At 38.8% G+C, this 12,794-nt stretch overlaps 2 protein-coding genes across 2 annotated transcripts; both read right to left on the bottom strand.

Annotated features, from left to right (window-relative positions):
• Positions 1-7,502: 7,502 nt before the first annotated feature.
• On the bottom strand, positions 7,503-8,576 carry LOC149267029 (uncharacterized). Its single transcript, XM_089409995.1, has one exon. The coding sequence runs from the start codon at positions 8,574-8,576 to the stop codon at positions 7,503-7,505; it is 1,074 nt and encodes a 357-aa protein (XP_089266121.1).
• Positions 8,577-9,622: 1,046 nt separating this feature from the next.
• On the bottom strand, positions 9,623-10,419 carry LOC149267030 (uncharacterized). Its single transcript, XM_089409999.1, has 2 exons — positions 10,239-10,419; positions 9,623-10,146 (listed from the first exon to the last, which is right to left on the bottom strand). Exons 1-2 carry the CDS (start codon positions 10,417-10,419, stop codon positions 9,623-9,625), a joined length of 705 nt encoding a protein of 234 aa, XP_089266125.1.
• Between the last annotated feature and the right edge of the window lie 2,375 nt (positions 10,420-12,794).

Genomic DNA, 12,794 nt, shown 5'->3' on the forward strand with positions numbered 1-12,794 from the left:
CAGATTTTGATTTGGCCTTCTTATCTAAGATGATAGCTTCAACTTTAATAGCATTATCTTGAATTTCTTCGAAAGTTTCCGGGTCTCTCTCTCTCTAAGTTGATATTCCATGTCTACATCAAAACCATTAGGAAAATCAATTAAATCTAGGGCAGGGGATGGCTTGATGTCTTGTGGAATGGCATTTTAAACAATATTAATCCGTTCACAGTATTCTTCCACATTTTCATTTGGTTTTCTTTTTAGTCTTTATATTCATTTAGGATTTGAAGTGGATTTTTCTTTATTTCCCATCTAGCTAAGAATTTTTGATGGAAATCATCAAGGTTGGCTATACTTCCTGCAGGTAAACTCCTAAACCATTTTTTGACATCACCTCCTAAATTTTGAGCAAACAATCTCATTTTAACATCGACATCATCTACTTATTGAAGGTCAAACAAATCATTCATTCTATCTACACGCTGCTGAGCAGTATAAGCACCAGTGTTATCAAAGGTCACAATTTTAGATTGGTAATCTCCAAGCATAGCATTTAGCTGGCTTGGTAACACCAAAGGTGCATACCTACCTGCCATAATTGGTCTGGAAGATTGACCGAAAGATGGACCTGATGTAGGTGTAGTTGTGATAACTATAAGGATAGTAAAAATAACAGTTTGAGATATCACAGGTGAGGAAGTTGAGACTATGGAATAAGTAGGACTGGGAGGCTGTAGATGAACAGACTGGGAATATTGACTAGACAAAGAGGCTGCTTCAATTGTTAAAGTAGAAAATTCAACGGATTGTTGAATATAAGCTTCTTCAATAGAGTTGTCCAAAATCAAAACTAGACCTTGTAATTTGTCAACTTGCTATAGGGATTCAAGGTTTGGATCTGTTTCAAGAAGCTCGGTTTGGGGTATGTATGGTTGAAATAGGGCTTTATCAATGATAGTTTGATCTAGAAAAGCCTCATATTTTGATCTAAACAAACTATGCTAGAAATGCAAATCAAACTCTATATCTTGAATAGTCTTGAATTTCTTTTGAAGAGAGTTAGACCTTGATAAAGGAAGATTCTCAGGAAGAGAATTGAATATAGATAATGGACTATTATTACCTTGACTCTCTGTAAAACCTTTCTTTCTCACCAATTTCTCAGGGTTATCTACAAATTCAATAGGGTTGGGGTTAGGGTGAGATCAAGTGAAAATTATTTTGGGAGCTAGGCCTATTAAAAATCATCACACAAATAAAAACAATGTAAACTTTGAAACGGGAACTGATACTGTTACTCGTTTCGTAGAGATAGCAAAAAAGTGACCTGATTTTGAAAAGGGGTGATGCAGAACACACATGTCTTTTTTAGAGCATAGTTTTTGGCACTTTAAATTTTTTTTATGTACATTGCATTTTAGAATGGTAGTGATTTTCATGCTGATTTAAAAAAGTGGTAATTTTGCATCAGACCCTTTTTTGAAAAGACCTATTTTTTGACTTTAAATTTTATAATGTATGAAATGTAATTAATTATTTTGTAAATTTAATAATTTTTGAAGTGGTCGTTTTCTTCATATTTTCTTGTTTTTATTTTTTTGTAGTGAGGTTTTTATTGTTTTGTATTTTTAGATTAGAATGTCGATATTTTGAATTTTCGATATTCTACATATTTATACATCCTTAATTAATTTTTCAATTCACATGAAATAATTGTTTCTAAAAAACAATATTTTTCAACAATGGACATAAAAATAACCATTTTTAACATAAATATAACTAAAAAGCTACACGTTTTGTTAATTTTTTGCTAGAATTGACATGTCAAAATCACAATTTTTATACGAAAATTTTAACTAAAAATGGTTAAATAATAGTTTTTTATGAATTTTATGTCAAAAAAATAATAATAATCACTTTTTTTTTCAAAAAATAATTATTGACTTAAAAATTAATGCGAAAATCACATATTAAAAGTAGTGAACGCATGTTCCCGTAATCGTAATCAAATAACCACCGCCCAACTGCCCATGGGGTTGGCTATCCGATTCTCGAAATCGGATAGCCACTACCTGACCACCCCCTCAGGTGGCTGGGAGGTGGCTATCCGATTCCGAGAATCGGATAGCCACTGACCAGCCACCCTCGGAATCGGATAGCCACCGCCCAGCCACCTGAGCGGGTGGCCGGATAGCCACCGCCCAACCACCAGTGGGGGTGGCCGGGCGGTGGCTATCTGATTCTCAAAATTAGATAGCCGCCGCCCGGCCACCCCCACGGGTGGCTGCGCAGTAGCTATCTAATTCCGAGAATCGGATAGCCACCCCCATGGGCAACCGGTCGATGGTTATTCGATTTCAAGAATTGGATAACCACGCCATGAGCATCTAGGCGATGGCTATTCGATTGCGAGAATCAGATAGCCACCACCACGGGTGGTCAAGCGATGGCTATTTGATTCCGAGAATTAGATAACTAGCCCCACCGGCGGCCAAGTGGTGGCTATCCGATTCTCAGAATTGGATAACCACCCCCTGACCGCCCTTGAGGTGGATAACGATTCTCAGAATTGGATAGCAAACGTTGGGTGGCCGAGCAGTGGTTATCTGATTCTGAGAATCAGATAACCACCACTCGGCCACCCCCACAGACGGCTGAGTGTTGGGTATCCGATTCTCCACCCAACCTCCCGTGGGGGTGGCCGAGAAGTGGCTATTCGATTCTCGGAATTGAATAGCTACCACCTGGCCGCCCGTGGAGGCGGTGGCCGATAAAATTGTTTTTTTTTAAATAAAAAATAAATTTTGTTAAATATGTTTATTGTATATATATATATATATATTTTAAATTTTAAATGTTATTTTAAAAAATATCAAATATATATTTAGGTTTTTTTTTTTAAATTTTAATGTTTTTTTGAAAATGATGTTTTTTTTTGTCGGCAAAAGTAAGACCTTTCATTTTCTATTGAAGCAGGTTATAATAAGTACATATATTTGGTGACCTCAACCCGCCCCGAAGGGAAACCGGGTCTGTTGGCCACCTGAAGTCTTTGAAAGCCAACCAGTAATAAAAAAGTAACAACCTATCTATCCATGCCAGGTGAACTATACTACCGAAATTGCTAAAACTGCTTCCTTTCACCATTATAAACAAACTATAAACAAACAGAGGGCTCGACTATCTAACAAAATCCATGAACGAAGCTTGACAGTCTAGTCTACCTCGTTTTCAGGAGGGGTATCTTCAGCTTTTATCTCTGGCACTATCTTCTTCAGAAGTTGTTGAATTTCTTCCAGCTTGCTGTCTTGCATGAGCAGGGTGATCTGGAGGTTCTTCATTTCTCTTTTTAAGTTTGGGATGCCCTGAGCCATTTCTGCCATTTCCATTGCTACTTGTTCCATCGCTTTTGCCATAATTCTCTTAACAACCCAGTAAACATGAAGGGCCTGCTTATATAGGGACAGGCGGCTTCTGGTGTTACCTGGATCAGGAATCAAATTTCCCCAGTCCTCCATCTCCGTTTCTGAGTCCTCCTGCAAGGCATTGGCCTCCATTTCCTGGATTATCCTACGTATCTCAGCATTTGTGCCTTCATTATATGCTTTCTCTGCTTCTTGAACCATTTGATTCATGGTTCTTCGTCCACGTCGCTGGTCAGCTGGCGGTTCTGAACTCTGTTCCTGCCTTTCAAATTTCCACCCTCTACCTCTGCCTCGGCGTCCTCTACCTCTGCCTGGATTCATAGGTTTTTTCCTCGCTGCTGGCTCGCTTCCTTGACCAATTTCAAAACTTATGTTCTCTGTTAAATCCTCCCTTCCCTGTCCTCTGGTTCTCTTCTCCTGATTTGTTTTTCCGTCTTGCTGGTCTCTCCCTGGTCTCCTGATTTTCCTTTCTCCTCCTTTCCTCGCCTGCGTTTGGTGAGGCTTCTCTATAATCTGCACTTCCTCATTAAACCCTTGTTCCTCTATCGCCACCTGGCCCTGGTCTATGCCCTCCCGAGTTCCTCGCTTGGTTCTGACCTGTCCTATCCCGCTTCCCTCCATATTCGTGTCAACCTCAATCTTTCCCACGCTCTCCTCGTCTAATTTCAAACTGATATTGTGATAGCCTAGCTCCCGGCCTTTCTCCTCTTGGTTACTCTCTACAAATGTTATGTGTCTTACAGTTTCTAAGCTTCTGCCTGTACTCACTGTCTGAGCATAAGTTTGATTCACCTTGGCGAGCCTATTCCAGCTGTGAATATCCCAGCATACCACTCTTTCTTTACTACTCTGCGACTCCACCCTTTGGTGCGGTGCCACTCCTCCTTTACTGCTCTGCGTCTCCTCCCTTTGGCGCATGCAGTATTTTGGGTTGCCCTTGTCTTCTCTTATTAACCATGTGCCAGTTGCCTTCCGTCCTCTCGCATCAAAGCCGTCGGTCTTACACTCTCCCCTCATCTCTTGATCACTGCCCTTCTTGCCATCAACTGTCTTCATTACCCTGTCATTTCTTGGCCTCGGGATCCTGCCGGTTCTGAAAGCCATCATGACAACTTGAATGATTTTAATGTTTCGTGGTGGCACGCCCTGCCTCCTCTCTACTTTCATGATTTTTCCATGCTTCTCCACCTTCTCCACCCCGATCGGGGGCCATCTGTAGCTTTTTTCATGCAGTTGTAGTCTCTTTGTCATCCTGAGTGATAATCGAGGTAAGGATCTCCCATCGTGGCTTGTCCACCTGCATTGGCCATATGCTATCTACCTTCCCATCTTGTTCATTGCATCCCCAGTTGGCTAGGAAGTCAGCTGCTTTGTTTCCTTCCCTTTTTACATGGTTAAAAATTTTGTAATCTATATGTTTCATGGTGTCTGCCAAGTCTTGAATTAACCCCGCCGTCCTCCAGCTCTTCGCTACCTGTTCCCAATCTTTACCATTATTCAATTTCCTGAGACTTTCAATAACTAGCTGTGAGTCCCCTTCAATCTCCACCTGAGTATAACCATTTCTAATTGCTATTCTGATGCCTTGGTATGCTGCCATCAATTCTGCTTCATTATTACTCATTATACCTCCCTGATCTGCATAGACCCATCTGGTACGTCCTTGGCTATCTCTGAATATACCCCCGAAACCTACTGGCCCCGGGTTTCCCTTGGAAGCCCCATCGAAATTCAGTTTGATGAAGTTTTCTTGAGGGTAGATAAACTTGGACAGACTCTTACTCTGGGTATTTTGATTTCTTTTGCTTTGAGGATGGACCATACTCAACTTCAGATCTAGACTGTCTAAGATTCTACTTTCTTCTGGGGTTGTTTTCCAGTCCTCTTCCTCCCAAGCTTCCGCTAGAATAGTCTCTCTTATGAGAATCTTGTTTCGCTTCCAGATCGATTCAGGAGGGTTGGCTTTGTCTTGAAATATTCTTAGATTTCTTTCTTTCCATATTAGCCATATATTGAATCCCATTGCCAGACTCCAGGCTCTCCTCACCACCTGGCATGAAAATTGACCTTTTCCCCACTGGAAGATGGTTCGCTTAATGTCCTGGGGATCCCTATTTGATTTTCCAAAGAGATTTTCGATTTCAACCCATTGTTGTAGGGCGATTGGGCATGAATTCAGGAGGTGTTCCTGCGTTTCTATGTCTTGTTTGCAAAGGCTACACCTGGGGGGTCCATAGAAACCTCTCTTTTGAATCTGGTCCCACGTCAGGATTCTTCCTTTTCTTGTCAGCCATGCGAACAAGGTTACCTTTGGCCACCATTTATTTTTCCATATTTGTTTCCAGCCTAGTTCCTCCTCTTCTTGTACCTGATGAGTGGTTAGATAGTATGCTTCCTTTACCGTGAAAGTGCCTTTTGCTGATCTTCCCCACCGAAGAATGTCCGGGCCTGTTCTAATTTTTATCCTTCTTGATTCCATTTCTTTTGCAAATACCATTCTCTGTTCAGGATCTATATTATTGTCCCATTCTTCTGGATTCCTCCAAATTCTCCAGGTCTCATCTTGCCTTTCTTCTTTCCAATACTCATTCACATAATGTAACCCTTCTGTTGTTGCCCTTTGATACGTGTCTTGCAAAAGTTGGAGCCCCGCCAATCTCTCTCTTTGCTGCCAGGCTTCCTCCCAAAATTTGGCTATATTGCCATCCCTTATTTCCCAGAAAGCATGCCTGCTTATAATGTCCCTGTTTTGGCTTGCCAGGTCCCATACTGTGGAGCCCCTTGGGACTTCCTCTAATCTAAGAATGTCCTCCACAGATGTAGGCATTGAGTATTTTTGTGTCCAGATATTTTTCCATAGATCCTCTCCTCCCCTCATCCACCTCCACCATAGCTTCGCTCCCAGGACTCTATTCATAGTACCCGGATCCCTAAGACCTAGGCCTCCTTCTTCCTTATGCTTTGTTAAGCCTTCCCACGATATAAGAGCCCATTTTTTTTGCTGTTTTGGACCTCCCCAGATGAATTTTCTAAAAATTTCTATCATTTTTGTACACACTCCTTTGGGGGCTGCCATAACCGAGAGAGGATAAATAGGAATTGCTTGGAGAGTTGATTTAAGAAGAACAAGTCTGCCTGCTATGTTCAAAGATCGGAATGCCCAATTTGTCAATCTGCTCTTAAGCTTTTCCACCGTTTGCTGCCAGTTTGCAATTCTTAGAGGGTGTAAGGCTAATTGATTTCCCAGATACTTTGTTGGTAATTCTCCTGATCGGAATCCCAGAGTTCTGGTCAGATGTCCTTTGACCGCTTCAGGTGTGTTGAAGAGGAAAGTGCATGATTTCTCCCTATTAATCTCAGTACCTGAAGCTTCCATGAAAAGATCCAAAATCCGTTTTATCCTCTTAACTTCTCGTAATGAAACAGCACAAAAAAGCATGATGTCGTCAACAAACTGCTGGTGTGTAATTGGAAGGTTATTTCCCCATGGTCTCAGTCCTTTGATTTTTCCTTCCCTCAGTTCTTTTTTGAGATATCTTCCTAGGCCTTCTGCTGCAATTATGAACAAGAATGGTGATATAGGGTCTCCCTGCCGCAATCCTCTTGTAGCGTTGAACATTGAGGTTGTGGATCCGTTTAAAAGGATGGAGAAATTTGGGGTTGATACCATCTCATAAATCCAATTCACCCATCTATTACAAAATCCAAATGCCATTAGAATTGATTTTAGGTAATTCCAATTTAGACGATCGTAGGCCTTAGAGAGATCCAGTTTTACCATCATTCCCATTTCCTTTTTCTGTTTCAGGGAATGAATCACTTCCTGAGATACCACTATTCCATCAAGAATTTGTCTCCCCTCCACAAACCCAGTTTGTTCCGGGGAGATTATACTAGAGAGAATTGGTTTCAGCCTTTTGGCCATTAAAGTAGCAATGATTTTATAAATTACATTACAAAGGGCAATCGGGCGAAATCCTTGAGCCGAATCTGAGTGAGCAGATTTAGGAATCAGAGAGAGAAGAGTTGAGTTTAGACCATGCCATACCTTCTGATGTCTTCGCGATTCCTCTACCACATCCAGGATGTCTTGCCCTAAAAAGTGCCAGCCTGCTTGGTAAAACTCCACGGTAAACCCATCCGGGCCTGGGGCCTTTTTTTTTTCATTCCTTTCACAATTTCCTCCACTTCCTCCAAAGTTGCAGCTCTCATCAGTGCTAAGTTTTGGTCCCTCGTGATCATTTTTGGAATTTCATTACATATTCTTCCTATAGTTGTTTCTCTGTCCACCTGAGGCTCCGTAAGGATGTCTTTAAAGTGTTTGACTAGGGTCTGTTCCATTCCTTCGTGCTGCGTTATGCGATGCCCTTCCTCATTTTTAATGGAGAAAATTCTATTCCTATGTCTATGCTGAATCATGGCCTGGTGGAAGAATCTTGTATTTTTTTCTCCCTCTCGGAGCCAATTTATGTGAGACTTTTGTTTCCACAATATTTCTTCCTGTTTTCTCCTTTCTTCAAGTTGACTTATCAGTAGCCCTTCTTCTCTGCTCCTTTCCTCGCTTCCGCCTTCAGATATAATTTCTTGTTGCAGCCTTTTCATTTTGTCCTCTAACCGTTGCTGCTCCCTGAATATATTCCCAAATTCCTCTTTATTCCAAATTTTTATCTTTTCTCTGATCTCTTTTAGTTTTAGATGGAAGGTTTGCATCTTACTCCACCCTCTTTGTTGGCTTTGGTTCCACCATTCCTCCACCTTTGGCAAAAATTGCTGATTCCTAAGCCAGAACGCTTCAAACCTAAAGGGTCGTCTTTTTGGTGTCGAGTTGATGCTGATTTCAAGTCTGATAGGCCAGTGATCTGAGCCTATTGCAGGGAGGATCATTGTTTCTACAAAGATATCCATATTCAAAATTTGCTCCGAGATTAGAAATCTGTCTAATCTCGACGCAATTTGATTTTTTCCCCCTCTTCTGTTGTTCCATGTATGTATCCCATTTATAGTGGGAATATCTACCAGTCTTTGCTCCATTATCGTCTCCCTGAAGGCTTCCATATCTTGATCTGGTCTTCTTAGTCCTCCTCGTTTTTCCACTGGTGTCATAATCATATTAAAATCTCCCCCAACTATCCATGGCTTCTCTGGAAGCAGCCTTCGCATAGTCTCCATGTTTTGAAGAAAGCCCCTACGCTCGCTTGGTAAGTGCGGCCCATAAACACCTGAGAGGATTATCCAATCCGATGATCCTATTAGTCTGAAGGTTCCTGAAAGGATTCATGGGAGGCTGACCCAATTTTCAAATTGAACCTCTTCAGGGTTCCATAAAACTGCAAGCCCCCCTGCCGTGCCTACTGCATCTTGACCCATCACTTCATAATGTGTATTAAATTTTCTCATTATTTCTTCCAATTTCTGTGTGTTAATCTTTGTTTCTTGGATTATCATTATGCTAGGTTTATCTCTCTTCAACCTATCCCTCAGGTATCTCTGTTTTCCTTTGCTGTTGAGACCCCTGATATTCCAGCTTGTTATTATCATTTTAACAGTTTTGTTGGTTGTTGGAATACCTCTGAGAGAGGTATAACTCTGCCTGAATTAACCAGCATCTCTCCTACCACTTGTATTGTTTCACTCATGGGTCGTCGCCCCCTTTTCCTCCCTCCTTTGCCAGTGCTGCCCATTCCGATACTCTGAGGCCCTTGCATTCCTGCTTGCTCTGGTTGATTTGCCGGACATGTTCCTACCTTCTCCTTATATTTTTGAAACATCTCTTTATATAATTGCTTTTGTTCTTCTGGTATGAATCTCTCGTCTAGGTTCCTCCACTCCTGTAATAGTCCTCTCATGATCCGCTCCTCATCAGTTCCTCTATCTTTCTGAGGGTCGACCTCCATTTGAGTTTGCTCGTTGTATAGATCTGTGTTTGCCTCTTCTCCTCCTTGTTCCAAGTTTGCCTGAACAGGGTTTTGTTCTTTTGTTTCTTTCAATATCTCCATGTTATCCTCATCACTTTCTTCCTTTTCGACTTCTTCATCCTCCCCCTGGAGAGCTTTGAACTTGTTTCGATTTTCCAGTGGTATTGTTTTGGCTGGTAATTGCGTCCTTGGCATTTCTTTTGCCTGTTTTTTCCTTATCGGCACTTCTTTGAAGCCCTCGTCCGGTCCATCCATTACCTCTGTTGACTTCTCATTTTCAGTCCTCTTCTTCATTGATTCCTATGCATTGTTTAACGGGCATTGTCTGAAAAGGTGCCCATATTCATGGCATCGCCTGCAGCGAAATGGAATATGTTTGTAATCCACCGGTTGCTGCCACACTTCATCATGGTATTCTAGTTCAATAAATTCAGGAAGCGGCTCTGTTATATTCATATATACACATATCCTTGCATAGGATGTGTATCTTCCTCTTTTGGTAGTCTCGGCTACTTTGACAAATGTTCCAATTGTGTTGCCTATTCCTTCTAAGATCTCAGGGTCCCAAAACTCTATTGGTAAACCAAACAGTCTGATCCAAATGGGGGCTGCTAACATTTTTTCCTTGTCTGGATTGTAACAGTCCTCCCAATGACGCATGAAAAGGCCCGCACTATTCATAAAATAAGGTCCTCCCTCGAAAACTCTTTCCTTGTCCTCCAGGTTAGAGAATATGACTGTAAAAAAACCCTTTGCTCCTAGTTTCATGTCTATATGCCCTTTAGGTTTCCACCTCTGCTGAATCCATTTAAATAGATCCTTTTCTGACAGCCAAAACCCTATAAATTTGCAGATTAAAGCGTGATCCCTCATATAACACCTATATTCTTCAAGTTTGTTGTTTGGGATTACATACCTGGTTTTTTCAGTGCTCTTGGAAGACATCTGTCGTTTAGTCCTGCTTGCCATCTATTTCCCAGTACTGGCGTGTCTCTGTTGTTTTTCTTTAAGCCACCTTGCATTCCGTCTCTGCTCGATTCCCCTGCTACTATATTTTTGAAGGAGGGGATCTCTCCCCTCCCCTCTACATTTGCCATTTGGCCATCAGTTCCTTCCGATTTTTATATCTCCCGTTCCTTCTTTTCTACAATCCTTGGTTTGTTCAGTCTCCAGAGGCGCGCTTTCCTTTACCCTGATCTTCGGCACCCTGCAATTCGCCACTGCTCCGCGTCCAATCTTTTTGAAAATGATGTTTAATTAGAAAATATGTATTTTTTTTAAATTTTAATTGTTTTTCGGGTTTTTATTTTATTTTTAATTTCTGCATATTTTTGTTTTTTAGGGTTTTTTGAAAATGTTTTTAATCTTAATTTTTGTAGTTTTTAAATTTTTTTCTTTTTTTTTGGTTATTTTTCTTTTTTTTTTTAATCTAGTTTGTTTTTAATTTTATTTTATTTTTTTAGTTTTTGTTAATGCTTTTTTAAAATTTCTTATTTTTACTTAATTTTATAGTTTTTTTTTTTTTTTTCCAAATTTTTTTATGGTTTACCACATTAAAAAAAAATGTTATTTTTTTGGAAATATGTTTTTCTTATTATTTATTTCTTTAAATTTTTTTAATTTTTTAATTCTTATTATAGGTTAATTTTGTTTTTTGTTTTTTGTTTTTGTTTTTACATTTTTATAATTGTTTTTTTTTAATATATATTTTTATTTACGTTTTGGTATTCTTTTTTTTAACTTTTTTTTTGTCTTTTTTTCATTGTTTTTATTTTTGTTTTTATTTTTAATTTTATGTTTTCATCACTTTTTTGAAATTTTAATGTTTTTTGGAGCCATAACAAAATCTTTTACACCATTATTTCAAAATGTTGAAAATTTACCAAAAAAAAAAGTGTTATTCGAGCATCAACACTTTTGTTTTGAGGGTGTTTTTTGCACATAAAAATTTGGTTTTACTTGCATTTTTTTAAAATGTTGAAAATGAACCCTAAAAAAAAAATCTATCATTCCATCATTAGCACTTTTCATTTTCAAGATGGTTTTTGCACAATTTTTGCACAAAAAATTCGTTCTCATTGCCATTTTTAAAACATGTTCAAAATTGACCTTAAAAAAAAATCATCATTCTAGTATACACACTTTTCATTTTTAGCACCGTTTTTCATGTTTTTTCGGAGTTTTTGGGCATAGTTCTCATTTGAGTTTATAGTTCTCGTTTCAAAGTTTATATTGTTTAAAAATCAAAATCAATAACACATTAAATATTTACAAAATAACAACCTCAGATCATGCATTTCATAATGATATACCAAGTTTTTTATTTAAATACTCATTGAAAAATAAGGAATAATAATGTTTTAGATTAAAAAGTATTCTTCCCCAGTATGGTCGCCACTATGTTGTCGTTCTATATTTTTGATGTTGAGGGAATAAACACATTGAATATTATCAAAACCACTTTGAAAGTTGGAATCTAGCCCTGCCAGTTTCAGAGAGGGATCTCTATGTTTAATTTAGCTTTATTTTTATGTAAGTTTTAGGCTAGTTATGATTGTACTTGTTTGTTTTGTTTGAAAGTTTTGGTTGATTTGAGTGTTATAATTTCATTGGGCTATGGAGTCTATAAATTAAATTAGAGTTTTTGCATCAATTTTTAGAGGATTTCTCATAGGGCAAGCTAGGTTGCACTCACTGGATCTTTTCACAAATTAAATGAATTGTGGAATAACAGAAGTGTAAGGTTCAGTAAAAACCAAGGAGAAATTAAAAATTCCTTGATCTGACTTCAGTTGAAAAATTAAAATTATCAACAACCAAAATAGGGTGCTCGAAGTAACAAATCCTATTTATCACAGTTTCTGTTGATTAATTCAAAAATTTAGAATAACATAGGAAGAAAAACAATGTTCAAACAAATAGACGAAAGAGACACATCACCATTTAGCGCACCACATGAATCCTATGAAAGGTCCTTATATTTTTGATGCTCCAGCATTTTGAAAATTACAATATGAATAAGGAAATTACATTCGGAAATCAAACCCTAATACTTCAAACAATGAAGTATTTATAATGAAAATTTCAAAAATGCTTTACAAAATCGTTGTTAAACGAACAATGTATTATTAGCCTAATTACAAATGGTATAATCTAATCTTGGCAAACAAATAGGCCACGTAGGCAACTGAAAGGAAAGGTGGCCCTGTTTTGATGGTTTCGGTTGCTGAGTCAACTTGAAATAGTGATGCAATGCTGAACGGACCGTCGTGTTTCCTACTGCGGTGGAAATTTATTTTACAGCTTTTGAATTAACCTTCAATCCAGTAAATCGACCAATTCTTCCCATCTCTTTTCATATGGTATTGTCAGCTTTGTTACCCTGCGGTAAATTTAATCTACCTTTGTGTATTTCGCAAAGGTTGGCTTCACATTGAAAATGTGTTTTACTTCATTCTGTACATAGCAATAA

This window comes from Pinus tabuliformis, chromosome 6, assembly GCF_031772625.1.
Source record: "Pinus tabuliformis cultivar Carrire ecotype Pingquan chromosome 6, CPIR1, whole genome shotgun sequence".
Taxonomy (NCBI): domain Eukaryota; kingdom Viridiplantae; phylum Streptophyta; class Pinopsida; order Pinales; family Pinaceae; genus Pinus; species Pinus tabuliformis.

What these genes read in the sequence shown, in the direction of transcription:
- LOC149267029 (XM_089409995.1), bottom strand. Translation starts at nt 8,576, where the DNA reads ATGGAGACTATGCGAAGGCTGCTTCCAGAGAAGCCATGGATAGTTGGG.
- LOC149267030 (XM_089409999.1), bottom strand. Translation starts at nt 10,419, where the DNA reads ATGGCAAATGTAGAGGGGAGGGGAGAGATCCCCTCCTTCAAAAATATA. An exon ending in AAGAGCACTGAAAAAACCAG is followed by an intron (nt 10,147 to 10,238) that starts GTATGTAATCCC and finishes TTTGGCTGTCAG; the next exon opens with AAAAGGATCTATTTAAATGG.